Source organism: Chlorocebus sabaeus, chromosome 7 (genome assembly GCF_047675955.1).
Source record: "Chlorocebus sabaeus isolate Y175 chromosome 7, mChlSab1.0.hap1, whole genome shotgun sequence".
Classification (NCBI taxonomy): domain Eukaryota; kingdom Metazoa; phylum Chordata; class Mammalia; order Primates; family Cercopithecidae; genus Chlorocebus; species Chlorocebus sabaeus.
Genome location: NC_132910.1, coordinates 104,238,717 through 104,257,759, shown reverse-complemented (window position 1 = coordinate 104,257,759; position 19,043 = coordinate 104,238,717). Strand labels below are relative to the sequence as shown.

The 19,043-nt window shown below is 43.2% G+C and overlaps 1 protein-coding gene across 3 annotated transcripts in view; it reads right to left on the bottom strand.

The window, feature by feature from the left end:
- TMEM131L (transmembrane 131 like) overlaps positions 1-19,043 on the bottom strand; it is a 168,362-nt gene that overhangs the window by 142,141 nt on the left and 7,178 nt on the right. For all 3 annotated transcript variants that reach the window (XM_008000032.3, XM_008000033.3, XM_008000034.3), the window contains exon 3: positions 18,367-18,410. In XM_008000032.3, coding sequence (XP_007998223.1) covers positions 18,367-18,410 — 44 coding nt within the window. The remainder of the gene's footprint in view (positions 1-18,366; positions 18,411-19,043) is intronic.

Sequence of the window (19,043 nt, the reverse complement as noted above, 5' to 3'; positions counted from 1 at the left end):
TTTTACCATGCTGGCCAGGCTGGTCTCGAACTCCTGACCTTGTGATCCGCGGGCCTTGGCCTCCCAAAGTGCTAGGAATACAGGTGTGAGCCACCGCGCCCAGCCCCAAGCGTATCTTTTAGCCACTGAGCTACTACCCTACCTTGAGGTTGGACAAAAATCTCCTGCCTCAGGTCTTCATTACCATATCCACCTGTATCTCACCATCTGATCTCACAGCCTTGGCTCATTCCTGACCTTCCTTTCCCCTACCCCTTACCAAGTTCTCCTCCTGAGCTCAGCCTGCTGCTCTTATCCACTCAACTCCTCCATCTCGGTCCCCACTTTCCAGTCTATTCTTTCCACCCTGCCCCCAGCCCTGAGCCAAATTATACAAAGCCAGAAAAGATACATACGTTTAAAAAAAAAACTAAATTTAAAACTCAGCTCATAAACACACCTTACTTTTAAATGCAGCCAAAGTCACATGTTCCTTCTCTTAAAACTATATACATTCTTTCAGAGCACAGACTGTGTTTATAACCTACTAGTTGAACCAATACGCTTCAGGGGCTTTCTAGTAGGCATGCCATGCCAGTTTTTTATTACTATTATATTTTCTTCGAATCACTTATTACATCAGAATATTTGTTTTCCCAGGTCTAAAGTGGTAGACTTATTTTACACACAACCTTGAGATTCCACCTATGATTTAAACAAAGTTTTATGCATATTAATAAGGATTCAGAATATTATTTGAAAATCTCTCTGTAACTCATTAATTTGGAAAATGTACTAATTTGGATAAGGTCTAAATTCTAATTTTCCTCAAACTTTATTTTTAATTTAAAGTGAACTAAAAAGAAAAAACTGGGCTATGTGCAGTGGCTCATGCCAGTAAACCCAGTACTTTGGGAGGCTGAAATGGGAGAATTGTTGAGCCTAGGAGTTTGAGGCCAGCCTAGGCAACACAGTGAGACCTCCATCTTCAAAGAAATTTTTTTTTTTTTTTTTAATTAGCTGAGCAAGGTGGCACGGACCTATAGTCCCCACTACCTGGAAGGCTGAGGCAGGGGCATCGCTCGAGCCCAGGAGTTCAAGGCTGCAGCGAGCTATGATCATGCTACCTACACTCCAGCTTCGGTGATGGAGCAAGGCCCCATCTCAAAACAAGAAGGAAAAAACTGCCAGGTGTGGAGGCTCCTGCCTACAATCCCAACACTTTGGGGAGTGGGCAGATCACTTGAGCTCAGGAGTTCAAGACCAGCCTGGGCAACATGATGAAACCTTGTCTCTACAAAAAATATTTAAAAATTAGCTAGACATGGTGGTATGTGCCTGTAGTCCCAGCTACTCAGGAGGCTGAGGTGGAAGGATGGCTTGAGCCCGGGAGTCTGAGGTTGCAGTGAGCCGAGATTGGGCTAATGAACTCCAGCCTGGGTGACAGAACCAGACCCTGTCTCAAAAAAAGAAAAGAAAAAAACCCACACTCTAAAAAAGTACTACTAAAAAATAATCCAAATATCCAGGGACTAATTATATTAATAGTGTATATAAGGCTTTCACTATACTAAATAAATGCATAAAATGTATAACTTAGAATAAAATGACTAATTTGACAAAATAGTTTAAATTGTCCCTAAACAGATTTACATGACTAAAAAATAGTCTTACCACATGAATGATTACAGAGCAACAAAAAAGCTGATAAGGACGACTGAGAAAACAATAATACAAAAGACTAGTGATTTACTCTCATAAGACTGACACCTATAATTACCGTCTACCTGATAAAAATCCCCAAAGCAGGTGTGTGGACAAAAAATGCCTCCAATCCATCTCAAGACACGGTTTTTTCTCTTCTCTCTTTACCAGTTTCCTATTGCACTTACTTCCCACCTACTCTCTTCTCTTCTATTAGTCAATATTACAGGTGTTTAGGTATCTAGGAACATGTCTTTCCTTCCCCAGTTTCCTCTTTTATCCCCAGTTCAAAAGTGGAAATAAAAAGAAAACAAGTAGTGCGCATTTACGTGACAGGCCTTAAACTCAGCAAGAGACCACGTTACTTCATATCTATGTGTCCATAAATCCTATTCCACATGCCACAAATGTATTTCTGACTTCGACACAGACAATACCCATATGACATCTCTGAACGGGGTCTTGTTTTTGTGCTTTTCTTTGGGTTTTAGGCTCTTTTTCTTTCTTTCTTTTTAATTTTTTTTGAGATGGAGTCTCCCTCTATCTCCCAGGCTGGAGTGCAGTGGCGTGATCTCAGCTCATTGCAACCTCCACCTCCCAGGTTGAAGCGGTACTCCTGCCTCAGCCTCCCAAGTAGCTGGGACTACAGGCCCATGTCACCAGACCCAGCTAATTTTTTTATTTTTAGTAGAGATGGGGTTTCACCGTGTTAGCCAAGATGGTCTCCATCTCCTGAACTCATAATCTGCCCGCCTCGGCCTCCCAAAGTGCTGGGATTACAGGCGTGAGCCACCACGCCCGGCCGCTCATTTTTTAAATCTAGACGTTTTTGTTTCTAACAAGCAGCAACATAACTTTCATGGGCCCTTCAAGAACTCACGATAACTTTATGTTTACCCAAGTAAACAATTAGGAATAACCTCCCTCTTTTAACTATATGACCTGAAAGTGGTGAATTAATGAAATCCCTTCCCAGTTCCCTAAACATACTTTCAAATTAAAATAAGGCCTGAATTTACAACCCAGGTTAAATGGATTAAAAGATTAAGGACTAGAGAGCAAGGGCTTTCTCCATCTCACTCTCACATTTCAACCTCAAATTACTCCAGCCCTCTAATGACTAGAGTAGTCACTGTAAAGGCCCCTAATTACCCACAAATTACACCAACTGTAATCAATTTCAGGATCACAGATCAGATTTTCCCAAAGCATGAATCTGCTAATTAAGTTACATGAAAGTCAAACTAACACACAATTTGGATGTGACATTTATCCACCTGAAAGCAGACCTAAAAGTATTTCAATTCACAGTAACAGCAGCTATTCCCTATGGACAGCACTATTATACACTTGGAAAACTGCAGCTGAAATACATGGAAGCGGGAAGAGACTCATCTATGATTCAAGCATTTCCAGGAAATAACAAAAGGATTCTCCTGGCAAACCAACAGAATGGCCCAAGACCTGCTTCAGCCTGGGAATCAACTCGTATTCATTTGCTAAGTTATACTGATAATGAAACAAGTTTAAGATACTCACATAGACAGACACACCACAGCACACACAGCCTGGAACCAGTTAGTCGCATTTTTCTGAATTCTGATGCAAGGAACGAGGTTTGATTTCATGGTTTTGCCTATTTGCTCATTATTAAATCTGCCCACTTATTTCCCGCAAGAAAAAAAAAAAATTGGGCCAGGCCAGGGGCTCACACCTGTAATCCCAGCACTTTGGGAGACCGAGGCGGGCAGACCATGAGGTCAGGAGTTTGACACCAGACTGACCAACATGGTGAAACCCCGTCTCCACTAAAAACACAAAAATTAGCCGGGCGTGGTGGTGCATGCTTGTAAGCCCAGCTACTCAGGAGGCTGACGCAGGAGAATCGCTTGAACCTGGGAGGCAGAGGCAGCCGTGAACTGAGATCGCGCCACTGCACTCCAGCCTGAGTGAGAGAGTGAGACTCAGTCTCAAAAAAAAAAAAAGAAAAAATACTTCTCCCCACCGCTCACAATCTTGTGTAAATAAAGAATTTTCCTTGGACATGCTCCTACAGATACACAAAGAAATAATTCAGAAATAAAATCCATTCGACCAAAAGGCCAGGTTCAACGAGCTGGGAAGAAACTGCGTGGGTTTTGCGGCTGCGGCTGGAGACTGGTCCGTGCAGCTCTCAGGAAGGAAGCTTCACAGTGGATCGCTTCACACATCACCAGCCCAATACCAAAAAGGCGTTTCTCAGGAGCCCTGGTGTTGGGGGAGGGCAAGGAAAACAGGTGAGGCACATTCACAAGAGCTCACAGATGAGTCTCGCTGGGGACTATGTGTTATGGGTTAAACTGTGTCTCCACCAACCCCAAAATGATATGTCAAAGTCCTAACCCCAGTACCTCAGAAGGTGACCTGACTTGGAAATAGGGTTGGTGCAGATGCAATTAGTTCAGATGAGGCTGGACTGGAGTAGGGTGGGCCTCTGCTTCAATATAACTCGTGTCCTTCTACCAGCCACATGAAAGCACGGAGACACCCAGGGAGAGCGCTGTGCGACAAGAGACTGGAGTGATGCAGCTGCAAGCCAAGAAACCCCACAGGCTGCCAGCGAGGCTGCAGAAGCTAGGAAGAGGCGAGGGTGGACTCCCCAAGGGTTTCAGAGGCAGCACGGCCCTGCCGGCTTGACCGAGGACTTCCACCCTCCGGGCTGTGAGGAGAGAATACATTTCTGCTGTTCTAAAGTCACGCAGTTTGTGGCACTTCATTAGGCAGCCCTGGGAAATGAATACACCACACTTGAACTTGAGTTGCTTCCTGTTGCCCTACCCCATCCAGCCCCCTCAGCTGGCAAATGCTCTCATTCCACCACAACAGAGCTGCCGGGAATCCCTGGGCTGCTGGGTGGCTGGGGAGGCCCCTCTCCCCTATAAGTGGCACAACAGACTTGGTTATCCCAGGCCCAGGCCCTTGTCCCAATTTTATTCCTTCTCTCCAGGCTCCCGGCTGCCTCCTCCAGGCCCCACCCTCACCAGCGCCCAGTCCCCACTCCTCCCACAGGCAGCCCTGGCCCTCCAGCTGCAGGAGGGGGTGTGGAAGTCCCCTTGGGGTGGGCAGCGCCCGTGCTGCTTCCGCCCACCCCAGTTTCTCACAGAATTTTTAGAACACTTCTTTCAGTTTTGCCTTAAGTAATATCCTTCCCCCCGCCCCAACAACCCCACTCTCACACTGGTGCACTCATGCACACTCACTCTCTCTTACACACAACTCAGCCACAGGCCCACAGGGTCTCCACCTCTCACACAAAACTCAGCCACAAACCCACAAGGGTCTCGGTCTCTGTCTCACACACACACGCACACAAAACTCAGTCACAGGCTCACCAGGGTCTCTCTCAACATGCACACATACACACACACCCCTCAGTCATAGGCTCACAAGGGTCTCTCTGTCTCTTACATACACAAATGCACACACACAACTCAGCCACAGGCCCACAAGTGTCTCTCTTTGTCCCTGTCTCCTCTCTCTCACACTCACACACACACCCCCGCCTCAATCACAGGCCCACCAGGCTCTCTCACTCACACACACACACACACCCCTCAGTCACAGGCCCACCAGGCTCTCTCACTCACACACACACACCCCCCTCAGTCACAGGCCCACCAGGCTCTCTCACTCACACACACACACCCCCCTCAGTCACAGGCCCACCAGGCTCTCTCACTCACACACACACACACACACACACGCCTGCACAGCTCCACAGGGGCCTGGGCCAGGAGGCAGATCTGAGTACACACACCACCCTGTGCTATGAGTGGCCACTCCCATCCAACAACTGAGACTTTCTGTTACTGGGCCAAGGTTTTCTGCCAAACTCACTTCCCTTATAATGAATGAATTCTCCCTGAGAAGGTTCCTCAGTCCTCCCCTGGAAGCTGACCTGCGATGGCCTAACCCACCTGTTTACCAGGCATGCTAGGACATATGAGACCCTGATAGGTGGACACCAAAGCTCAGCCTGGAACCCCACCCCCATGTGCATCATTGCAGCAGAACTTCTTCAGACACACTGGATCCACCAGCTAACACTCCATACCCTATGAAGAGAATACGTATGGATTCTAGGTTTGATAAAATCCTGGGCCAGTGGTGGTAACTCAGGCTGAAAAGCAACCATCTCCCAATTTCCAGCACTGTTTTACCTACAAGACCATTTCTACCTCTCATTATTTAATCCTCCACAAAAAGAGTATTTTGTAATGTGGTCCCTGAGCTGCCTCACCCTGGGCCAATGGTTCTCAAACTTGAGCATGCATCAGAGCCACCTGGAGGGCTTGTTAAAACAGATCTCTGGGCGCCTCCCCTACAGCTTCTGATTCACAGCAGGTCTGGGGTGGAGTCTGAGAACCGGCCAGTCTATCGAGTTCCCAAGCGATGCTGATTTAGGTCCCTGGACCGGGCTTCAAGAAACACTGCCCTAGACCGCTCATTTCTCGCTGAGCTCAGGTGACTCCCTCAGCATAGCACACACTGCTGTCGGCCTTCCACCGCCCCTTCCCTTCCTCCCACTTAGGCAAAGCCGGGTTGTGCTTCCTATGACTAAACCCTGCGGGACAGAGCTGATTCCGTGGTTCCACCACTCCACAGGCGTGGGCGGGTGAGTGGTTCGAGGTGAGTGCAGACCCACCTGTAAGATGTGAAGGGGACGTCTGCTGGGGAGTACTTCTGAGAAAGTAGCCGGGGGATTATTTTAACCTGCCTTTGGATGTTCAGGTGGGAGGCTGTGAAGCACACAGACCTCCTGCAAACGTGAGGGGAGATGCACAGCACACGGAGTCCAGCAGAACAGACAGGTCCGAAGACCCAGGCTCCCAGGTGCTGACACTAACCTGCTGAGTAAACCAACCCAGAACCACCCTGCCTCCAGGCTTCTTGTTAAATGACATCATGCATTCTTTATTGTTTGAGCTGGTTGAGTCAGGGTTTTGTTACTTGCTGCTGAAAATAATCCCAAAGCAAAGCAAGCTGACAGGACAGCTCCTCTAAAGGCAACCTCTCAGCACATGTTTACAATGGCATGCGTTCCACAAAGTAATCCCAAAATTTCCGATTTAAATTTTCCATATTTCAAAAGCTATGCAGCTGAATATCTGTGGATAATCCACACTTAGAATTAGCATAAAACTAAAGAAGTTATCTAGCATACAGTAAAATATTACTGAAGGACCAACCCTGGGTCTATCTTACATGAGTCATGCTCATTTTTTTCAGGGATTTGCTAGGAACCATATAATACTAGGGCCTAATAAAGTATTCAGTTGCTTCCATACATTAATCTTGGACTTAGTCTCCTTCGACAGACAGCTGTAGATCTTACTAGGAAAGCGGTTTTCCACTCCAAAGTAGAGAAGTATGCACTAAAAGAGAGAGGACACCTAAGATCATGCACATGTTCTGTCACTTCATAGCTCTATAACCTTCAACAAATTGTTTTACCTTGATGAATCTGTCTCCTCATCCATAAAACGAGAATACTACCACATACCCACCTGGTTACATAAGGAAGATACATGTGAAAGCCCTTTGTAAACCATAAGATTTACACAAGGGCAATTACTTAAATCCACTTTTTACGGATTAAGTGGATTAACATGATCTGATTTGAAGAAACAGGATTAATCACAATCCTAGAAGAATTACTCCACCAAAAATTCATACTACATACACCTGTTGTAACTATCAATCGAACACTGGATTGTAATTCAAACAGAACCTCACCTATTGTAAATAATTTAGTGGCAGCAACATCCACAAGGTAGTTACAACCCTGAAAGTCAATGTTGTACAAGGCACAATATCAATATGAACTATTTACTATATACATTTTACAATGGTCCACTTGGCAGGCCACACGCTATGACTATGCTTTTCCTGAAGCTATTCTCTGGGATCCACCTTTAAATGCGCCAGTAGGTGTCTGCACACTTCACAGCAGGGCAAATCATCTTTCCTACAGAAGAAGCTCAGTTTTAATCCAATAGGCATGTGTCATTTGGAGCCATGTTTTCCAAATTAAATACTTGAATAAACTGGGTAAAAACAATAGGGACTGGAGAATGTTTCTCAAACTGGGATGTCAATATGTATGTTAGAGAAGGCAATGCAATGAATTAAATATGGTCACCTTCCTGAAACATACATTGTACTAGATGATTTTTGGAGAATAACAAAAAGGAATAAACAGTGAGTAGTATTTAAATTCTCAACAAATGTTGAAGTCGTTTTTTTTTTTTTTAATTTCTGAAGAATTTTCATGCTTATAGTAGACTTTAAAAGCTACATCCCTACTACTTTTGGAGAAAACATTGAGAAAGACTACAATAAGCAAACAAGACTTTTTCTCATATCATTTATAAATTGGTTGCAAAGACAATGCTAAAACAATGGTTCCAAAAACATATTAATTGGGCACCACACATCTGTGAAATACTGCCTAGACTACCACAGTAATTATTTGTAACATGACAACATTCTTTTGTTTAATTGATGGGGGGAAATTACTATTTACTTCGGGGTCATATTTCATATGTTGAAGACTCAAACAACAAACTAATACTTTGATGACAATTCACTTAAAACAAGTAACAAGCTCCCAGGAGACCCCATTATCTTGAGATAGGTGTTCCTAGACAGAGAAGACTGCCTTGGGAAATTTCTCCTTTGAGCCTGGAAACTCCAAGCTCTGCTACTTTCTTAAGCAATAAGAAGCTTAATATCACAACATATCCAGAACACCCTCACAGAATTAATACTGCTGCCGATGTTGGAATCCATCCAAAAAGTACGTTCATTTCTCACTGACCCAGCGTGGCGAGTGAAAGCAATCTGAAGCACAAAGCCCACCACGTAAGAGAAGCCGAAATGTCAGCTTTTACCTGACTCTCTAGCTATAAGCCTTCCTAAGAAATGTAAGTTTGGTTCTCAACAGCAAAACATCCAAGTCTCTTCTCTTTCTCACACAGCAGTACCTGCATTCTTGCCTAAAACAAGCTTCTCATAGCCTTTGACTATTTTCAGAGACAGGGTCTCTCTGTCACCCAGGCTGGAGTGCAGTGGCAAAATCACAGCTCATGGCAACCTCAACCTCCCGGGCTCAAGTGAGCCTCAGCCTGCCGAGTAGCTGGGCCTACAGGTGCACATCATCACATCCCACTTTTTTTGTTTTGTTTTGTTTTGTTTTTGTAGACAGGGTCTCACTTTGTGACCCAGGCTGGTATCAAACTGCTGAGCTCAAGCCGATCCTCCCACCTCTGCCTCTCAAAGTGCTAGAGGTATGAGCCACCACACCCAGCCTCCTAAGTCTCTTCCTGGGTTGTTGGATTTGTCTAGCTCTTTCTTCAGAATGCACATCTTACTGAAAGATTCCATGAAGTTATTTTGCTGTTAAATATTATGACGTATAGCAATAAGTAGTCAAGCCACTGAGTTGCATATGGAATGAAGCAAAGCTGATTCAGACTTTAGTGCTGAGTTAAACCACTTCTCCCAAAGGCAATTTCTAGTCTCAAAAGTAAGGAACACTTGAGTTTCTGGAACTGCCTCACCACATTTACGTATAATCTCCAGCTTCCTCAGACCTTAATTCTACTTTTTTGTTTCAGTTTGTTGACATTAATGAAATATTTTGCCTATTTTTATTCTAGACTAACCCTTCAAGATTTTTTTTTCAAAATTCTTAAAGAATTAAGTAATTCTTTAATATGGAATTATTAAAGGTTCAAATAACCTTTCAATATAAAGATAAAAATGAATACAAACCTAATCACCCTGGTGCTTGTAAAACATATTATCTAGGAGGAACTGAAAGTGTTTTTAGGGACTAGACATGATGGCTCACGCCCGTAATGCCAACACTTTAGAAGGCTGAGACAAGAAGACTGCTTGAGTTAGAGACTACTGTGGGCAACATAGGAAGACCTCGTCTCTACAAAAACGAAATAAAAAAAATATTAGCCTGGCATGATGACATGCACCTGTTGCCCCAGCTACTGGGGAGGCTGAGGCAGGAGGACTGCTTAAGCTCATGAGGTCCAGGCTGCTGTTCACTATGACAGCACAACTGAATCCAGCCTGGGCAACAGAGCAAAACTCTGTCTCAAAAAATTAATGAAATAAAAGTTTTTAGGAACTAAAAATTTCAATGAAAACCAAAATTAGTATTCTGATCCCACTGTACTGTTTTTCTGATTTATTTCAACTGAAGGCTAAATAACTATATAAGTGCCAAAAGCTTTGCTAAAAACTTCACATTTTTTTCACCTAAAAAAAGGTTTTTGTGGCTTGAATACAATTTTAATATATACCAACAACCCTGTTTAAAAATCTGTATAATATTAAGGAGAACACCTAAATTATGAGCTGTATAACAGTCAAAAAAAAATTTACATTGTTATAGCTGCACAGACCATGGTTGAATGCATTCATTCTGCAAAGTTCCCAGGACCCACAGCACCCTGTAGAAGGTACCATAAGGCTATACACGGATAGAGTGAATAACCCATCCTCTCTAAGAACACACTAATTGGCCAGATGCAGTGGCTCACGCCTGTAATCCCAGCACTTTGAGAGGCTGAGGCGGCAGGCGGATCACGAAGTCAGGAGATCAAGACCACCCTGGCTAACACAGTGAAACCCTCTCTCTACTAAAAATACAAAAAAAAAAAAATTAGCCGGGCATGGTGGCAGGCGCCTGTACTCCCAGCTACTCAGGAGGCTGAGGCAGGGGAATGGCGTGAACTCGGGAGGCGGAGCTTGCAGTAAGCCGAGATAGCGCCACAGCACTCCAGCCTGGGCGACAGAGCAAGACTCCATCTCAAAAAAAAAAAACAAAACAAAACAAAAAAAACAAAAACACCAACTACAGTAACTCAGTATAAAAATACAGCCTCGGCTGGGCGCAGTGGCACACACCTGTAATCCCAGTACTTTGGGAGGCCAAGGCAGGAGGATCACGAGGTCAAGAGATCAAGACCATCCTGACCAACATGGTGAAACCCTGTCTCTACTAAAAATACAAAAATTAGCTGGGTGTGGTGGCACGTGCCTGTAGTCCCAGCTACTCAGGAGGCTAAGGCAGGAGAATCCCTTGAACCTGGAAGGCAGAGGTTGCAGTGAGCCGAGATCGTGCCACTGCACTCCAGCCTGGTGACAGAGCAAGATTCCATCTCAAAAAATAATAATACTAATACAGTCTCTGGGCCAGGCGAGGTGGCTCACACCTGTAATCCCAGCACTTCGTGAGGCTAAGGTGGGTGGATCACTTGAGCCCAGGAGTTCAAGACAAGACTGCCCAACAAAGTGAAACCCCAACTCTACAAAAAAATACAAAAATTAGCTAGCTGTGGTGGCAGGTGACCAGGGTCCCAGCTACTTAAGAGGCTGAGATGGGAAGATCCCTTATGCCCAGGAGGCGGAGGTTGCAGTGAGCCGAGATCATGCCACTGCACTACAGCCTAGGTGACAGAGCGAGACCCTGTCTCAAAAAATAAAAATAAAAGAATACAGCCTATAACACAAATACGAGTCCTGTTGTTTCAATGGCAAATACAGTTTACAGGCTTGAACATGGAGGACGTGCAAAACTAACAAGTAATCAATTTAAAAGATTTAAATGTAAAAGTATGAGCTTGCATTCCTTCAGCAGCTCTTCACCCAGGGGTCAGCTCTTCACCCAGGTGTCAGGTATGAGGTTAGGTGCTAGGGAGACAAGTGCATGAGACTCAGAAACTTGGGAACCCTGAGAAGGGTAATTTCCAAACAGAGAAGTAACGGCCTTGTGCTAAGATAAGTGCCAGGGTGCTATGGAAAGCAGGACGGAGGGAGATGGCTGGGAAAGAGAAGAGTAAAGTTTTGGCAAAAAAGAGCCCAGGTGAATGACCAGAAAGTGAGACTGGAGGAAGAGGCTGAAGAGGCCTCAATCCCCAAAGGGCTTCTACATCACTGATGCCATGCTCAGGACCCTGCACTTCATCCCCAAGGTAGTGCAGTCCGTAAAAGGCTGTTCTTCAAAGGGATGACAGGAAAAGATGTAGGACAGACGCGCATGAGGAGAACAGGATGCAGTGGCTACAGAATGGAGGAAGGAGACCACGTGAATGAGACTCAACCACACCTTGTGACAGCAGGCACAGGAATTGGGGACAGAGAGAGGCCCAGGAGCTCAGTTCAGGACACAGTAATTTTGTGGCACCTGCAAGCTAAAGGAGAACTCTGGGGAGAAGGCACGATCCACGTCCAACTTCCTTCTATACAGAGAGTATGTAAAAAGCCAACTGAGCAACAAATATATACACTGCTATGTAGCCATAAAAATTTTTTTTTAATTTTTTTAAAACGAATGGCACAGGCCAGGTCACCTAGGGAGATGACATGGTGGGAAAATAGGAAGGTCCCCAGTGGAACCCTGGGGAGATACTTCAGGTTAAAAAGTATGAGATCCTATCAACAGGAAAGGAACTTCCCATGTATTTTTTCTTTCTTTTTTTTAGGCAGAGTCTTGCTCTGTCGCCCAGGCTGGAGTGTGGTGGCGCGATCTCAGCCCACTGCAACATCCACCTCCTGAGTTCAAGCACTTCTCCTGCCTCAGCCTCCCGAGTAGCTGGGACTACAGGCTCATGCCGCCATGCCCGGCTTATTTTTGTATTTTTAGTAGAGACCGGGTTTCACTATTTTGGCCAGGCTGGTCTCCTGATGTCGGGTGATCCACCCACCTTGGCCTCCCACAGTCCTGGGATTACAGGCATGAGCCACTGCATCCAGCCTGGAACTTCCATTTCTGAATAACAAAGAAAAGTGAGAAGTAGTTCCATTCCCTGAGGGGGTCTGAGATCCTTCACTGCCAAAAGCGAGTGTCCCTAAAGATTAAGTCGTTCTTGTCTGCAATTATATCTTCCGGTATGTTGCTGACAGGACAATGAGATTCTCTTCAGGTTCTGGCTCCCAAGATCCACCTTTCACTGGTGTTAAACTATTTCAGAAGAACACATTTTGCTGCTGTTACTACTAATCAGATAAAAGTACATTTTAAAAACAAAAAGCCACCAAAAAAAAAAACCTTTCATAGACATTGTACCTAGACAGTATTTATGATTTTTATAACCATTTTTAAAACCTGAAGTAATATACTACTCATACGTTGTCAATGCTTAAACTTTTGCTATTCAAATACAACTCAAAAAAAGGCTTACCAGACAGAGATATAGAGAGAGCCAGACATGCTTCCCAGAGCATTCAAATCTAGTAAGAGCTGAAGTCAGTTCCCCTTTGCTCTCATCGCTGAATTCCCAAAAACGATCTTTCTTTCTCAGCAAAGGAACAGATTACTGTTGATATTTAAGAATACCCAGGGAAAAATGGGGATAAAGAGGAAAGAGGGAAGAACGTTTTTCAAATATTGCTTTTCTGGCTTTCGACCAAATACAATTACATAGCATCCACAGAAGATGAAGGCAGGAAAACATAAACAAAATCTTCAATGAGGCCAATTACCCTGAAAGCTTTCCCAGACTTTGAGGTAACAGGCAAGCTGCTCTAGGAAGCCTCCTGCCCAGAACTCACACTGGTCCCATTCCAGCCCCACCTTGGGCAGTCTTGCCAGTAAAACAGAGACCTTCGATTCTATCTGTCCAGTCACAGACATCAGTGCTTCCTTTACATTTGGGGAACATGCTAAGACTGCCTCACAGTCAAATGTATTTCTCAGGTCCCAAGTTAGGAGTGACTCCTCTGTATGGATTCTTAAGAGACAATGCATTCATTCTGTGGAATTGATAAATGGTGCTTCTATTGACTTTAAGCTCACCTGACCATCAGTAAGCTGGTATCATGGGGGAGTTATTAAAATTAAAACCACAACAAAGTTCGAAAAATGTGTAAACAAATGTTCATAACTTCATAAATAAGATTAAGGATAAATGACATTAAAACAGCAGGGCAAATCTAATATTGGATTATAACCCAAAGTATAAATATCCATGAGCTCACAAGATATAAATAAATGAGAAATGACAAATCTCCCATACAGAATTTCACATAATTTGTGTCGGTGAAGCTCAACTTCACTTAATGACTTGCCTCCAAAAAGGACATTAGGGAAAAACTAGTAAAATGTGAATAAAGTGTGAAGTTTAGCTCATAGTAAGATACTAATGTTGGTTTCTCAGGGACAAACGTACCACAGTAATATAAGATATTAACATTAGGGTTAAATGGGTGAGGGGTATACAGGACATCTCTGTACTATCTTTGTAATTTTTCTATAAACTTAAATCTACTCTGAAGCAAAAGTTTTCTTTTCAAAGTAGCAAGAAATTAGATGGGTTTTGGAGAAGTTACAAAATGAAGAAGGTAGAAGGTAAATGAATAGTAAGTACGCAGCTGACTAATTTGCCAATCACAGAACATTACACTTACAGAGCTAATTCTTGGAGACAGCTCCAGAATCTGCATTTTCAAAACATGGACACAAAGGTTTTTAAAGGCAGCATCCCACCCACATCATGATCATTTCTTTACACATGAGGAACAGACCTCAACCCAAGAAAAGCCAAAAGAAACAAAGAGGCTTACACGTCAAGTTTTTAAAAAGTAGAAGTAAAAGAGAAAATACTGGAATATTTAATATCAGGAAGATAAAACATCTAAATCAAGGTTGATCAGACTGTGAACTATGATGTATTGAGTTTTAAAATGAATCCAGGCAGGGATAGGAGATTGGAGGCTGATGGCTAAAGGGTAAGGCACTTCTTTTGAGAAGACAAAATGTTCTTCTAAAATTGATTGTCGTAATGGTTATCCAACTCTGAATATGCTGAAAACCCACTGTGCACTTTAAATGGGTGAATTATATGCTATGTGAACAACATCTCAATCAAGCTGTTACCAAAAAATAAATAAAGCCAGCAGGTGATAAAACAAAATGCAATAGAAAATAGAATACATTGCAGGCAGCAAGAGTATTATTTTCTGAAACTTTAATTCATTTTTATAAATCAATAAGTACATCGATTATACACATGTATATATTCATACATCCATATATATGCTTGCAAGTACACAGGCATGATGTAAAACTTATTTTTTTATATGTCATTGTCAAAAAGGACACTATTCTCCCTCATTCCCACATCTTTCAGTCTGATAATCTGATGCTGTGTGAAAAGACCAATAAGGATAAAATCTACGAATACCCTAAAGTTTGATTTTTGAAAAAACTGGCAAAAAGAAAGAAACTAGTTCTAAATAATAAGAATGGAGAGAACTGCATCTACAAAAGAAAACAAATACAAAGGCACTTGCAACACAGCTGTCTATGGGTTGCACACACCCACACCTGGGTCTGCAGCCCTGGCCTCTAAGCTCCAGAGAGATACCAACTCTCTACCCACCATCTCCCTGTAGACGCGTCATATCAAGTCTGAGATTCCTAGGAGGCAGCCGAACACAGTTTCTGATTCCTTCCCCACTAAATCCTTTCCCGGCACAGTCATCACCATCTCTCCAGACATTTAAGCCAAAATCTAGATGCTTTCTCTCCGTGATTTCTCCTTCCCTCACACTCCACAACAAATTCAACAAGTAAAGGATCTGTCCCACCTGAAGAATATATTCAAAATGTTCCATTTCCTCCATCCACTACCAACCCCCTACCCTGATATCAACATTCCTCAACTTTTCTTGCTCCCATACACCCAAAAAGGATGTTTAAGTTGTGTCGCATTTACAATTGTGAGCGTTTACCAGCTGTAAAAATGTAATCTCTGCCACACTGTACATACTGGTAATTTTAATAAAACTCACAATCCCTTTTTAAAATATATTCAATGGAATCTAAATACCACTGAAATGATATCCACCATTATGCTTTTTTTTAAATACAAAAATAAACTTCATGGCTGGATATTTTATATTGTTCCTTTTCCTCCATGAAATCATTTCTATTCCACGTCACCCAAGGAATTTTAACTGAATACGAATTTATGTTCAAAGCCTTCCGCTACAAGACTATAAATATAAATTGAAATTTCAGGTTTTTAAAAAATTTTTCCTATGACCATAAGGTCTAAATATTACTTTTCTTTCTTCTGAATTAAGTCATCAATACAGGCCAGGCGTGGTGGCTCACGCCTGTAATACCAGCACTCTAAGAGGCTGACGCCGGTGTATAACCTGAACTTAGGAGTTCAAGACCAGTCTGGCCAACATGGTGAAACCTCATCTCTGCTAAAAATACAAAAATTAGCCAGGCGTGATGGTATGCATCTGCAATCCCAGCTACTCAGGAGGCTGAGGCAGGAGAATCACTTGAACCCAGGAGGGGGAAGTTGAAGTGAGACGAGATCACACCACTGCACTCCAGCCTGGGTGACAGAGTGAGACTCTGTTTCAAAAAAAAAAAAAAGTTATCAATACAATTTGTATTAGTATAGTCGGATCCCTGAGGGATTGGTTCCAGGACGTCTCAAGAATGTCAAATTCTGAAGATGGTCAAGTCCCTGATATAAAATGGTATACAGTATTTGCATATAATCTATGCACATCCTCCTGTATACTTTAAGTCATCTCTAGATTACTAGTAATACCTATTCTCTTACAAATGGAATTCACAGGGCCAGGTATACCTAATACAATGTGAATACTATGTAAATAGTTTTTATACCATATTAAGGAATAATGACAAGGAAAAGTCTGTACATATTCAGTACAGATACATTTTTTTTTTTTTCTGAGTATTTTCGATCCAGTTTGTTGAATCCACGAATGCAGAAGTCACAGATACAGAGGGCCGAATGCATACAATTGATCAAACCAACAAGTTCTACAAATTTTGATAGGTAATAAAACATAGAAAGTAAAATCTTATTGAAAATGCATCCTTTAATGAGATGAACAGAGCTGTTTTCCCCCCAGCTGCTTCATGTGAACATTACTTACTACTAGAATGAGACAGGTTTTTTATAAACTTAATCCTTTTTTAATTTTTTTTTTTAATGTAAGTACTGAAAAAGCTTGTTGACATAAACAGACGAGTATGGAAATATCTTCATTACAGCACTGTCCCCACATTCTCTAAAATACCTCCGTGTTTCATCTAAAAATCACATAGTAAGCCATCATTAAAAGTAACCTGAATGATCTATCAGTTGTCAAATTCACTGGGTCCTCCTTCAGTTTTACTAAAAGCAACAATCTGAAAACCACCAAAGTTACTAAAGAATTTATCATCTAATCAAAGTGCATCACTTTTTCCTAACAAACACCAATATTTCAAATTGTCTCTTTGCCCAAAATGAAGCCAACAGCAGGATTGGGGCTGGGTGAAAGATACAGCTTTCTTTTGTAAAGTGGAGAAATGAGATTGTGAAAGCAGAGGGGGAAAATGGTAACTTACAACTCAGACAGATCAGCTTTAGGAGACACATAGACCCTGGGGATCTGGAAGCCTATTCCTTGCAAGTTATCCTCCTACTTATACACCACTTAAGAGTGTCTTCATGTAGCTCCAAGGGATCCAATTTGACAAGTGACCAAGACTGCCCCATGGTATTCTCTTAAAAAATGGAATTCACAGGGCCCAGTGCAGTAGCTCATGCCTGTAATCCCAGCACTATGGGAGGCCAAGGCGGGCAGATCACTTGAGGTCAGGAGTTTGAGACCAGCCTGGCCAGCATGGAGAAACCCCGTCTCTACTAAAAATACAAAAATTAGCCAGGCACGGTGGCATGTGCCTGTAATCCCAGCTACTTGGGAGGCTGAGGCAGGAGAATCGCTTGAACCCAGGAGGCGGAGGTTGTAGTGAACCGAGATCATACCACTGTATTCCAGCCTGAGGGACAGAGTGAGACTGTCTCAAAAAAAAAAAAAAAAAAAAAAAAGTAATTCATGTTTTTTGATTTGCTAGTCCCCTGCTTAAAATTCTTTAACAATTCATACCACACTTAAAAATAAAACCCAAATTCCTTACTGTGACTTCTAAAGGCGTACACACCTTATCTCACCATCCTACAAACCACACTGGACTTCTCCAAGTTCCTGGATCGCTGGCAGGGCTGTCAGCCTCAGGGCCTTTGCACCTTCATTCCCTCTGACCAAAGTACTGTTCCCACTGCTGTGTGGCTGCTCCTGTTTCCTCCAGACTTCAGCTGGAATGTCACCTCCTAAAAGGAGCCTCACCTGACCACCCCATCCACCTCATTATTCTCTACCACAGGAAACTAATTATTGATAGCTCTTGTCATAAGCATAATCATTTTACCGACAGTAAAGACCTACTTGCCCACTACATGAAACAGAGGTCTTGTTTGTGTTTCATGTTCACCACCCAGCATGGTGCCTGGCACTCAATAGATGTTTATAAACAAGAGGGAGGGCACAAGCACATCATGGAAAAAGTGAAATTGGTGAGTGGCGAAGGAGGGGCTATTTCTAACAGCTTTCTAAACAACCTTATTTTAAAACAAAGTCGTATTAATTTATTAGAGGGTATAGGCAAGACAAAAGCCAAAGAGAAAGGTGTATTACAGGTTAACACCAAACACATAAACACAGACATACACTGAGACTTCAGAGAGCACCCAAAGTAGGCAGGGACACTCAGCATGTAGGTTTCCAGCCCCACTTTTTCCTTACCTCTGTTCTTGAGAAGGCTCCTCCAGACCCTCTTCAGAATCACCCTGTTGAAAAAGAACATGTGTTAACCATTGCTTCTTTCTTTTCTTTTCTTTTTCTTTTTTTTTTTTTGAGACAGAGTCTCTCTCTGTCGCCCAGGCTGGAATACAATGGCGCAGTCTCAGCTCACTGCAACCTCCGCCTCCCGGGTTCAAGCAATTCTCCTGCCTCAGCCTCCGGAGTAGCTGGGACTATAGGCACATGCCACCACACCTGGCTAATTTTTGTATTTTTAGTAGAGACAGGGTTTCACTATGTTGGCCAGGCTGGTCTCGAACTTCTGACCTTGTGATCCACTCGCCTCGGCCTCCTGAAGTGCTGGGATTACAGGCGTGAGCCACTGCACCCGGCCACCCCTGGGCAAATCTTATAGTCATCTTGCACTGCTCCCCTCCCTTCACCTCCTACCAGAAAGACCTACCCACTCACAGGAAACCCAGTTCCTACCTGTCATTTCTTCCAACACAACAGCCCACACCATCAGTAGCCCGGCTGCATTAGAAAGACAAACGCAGCTTTCTCCTCTGCCTGCAGACTGCTGCCCGCAACCATCCTGTGCACCATCGCACTCTGTGCAGCACAGACCAGTCTCCTCCTATCACTCACTCTTTATCACCCTTATCACACAGTAACGACCC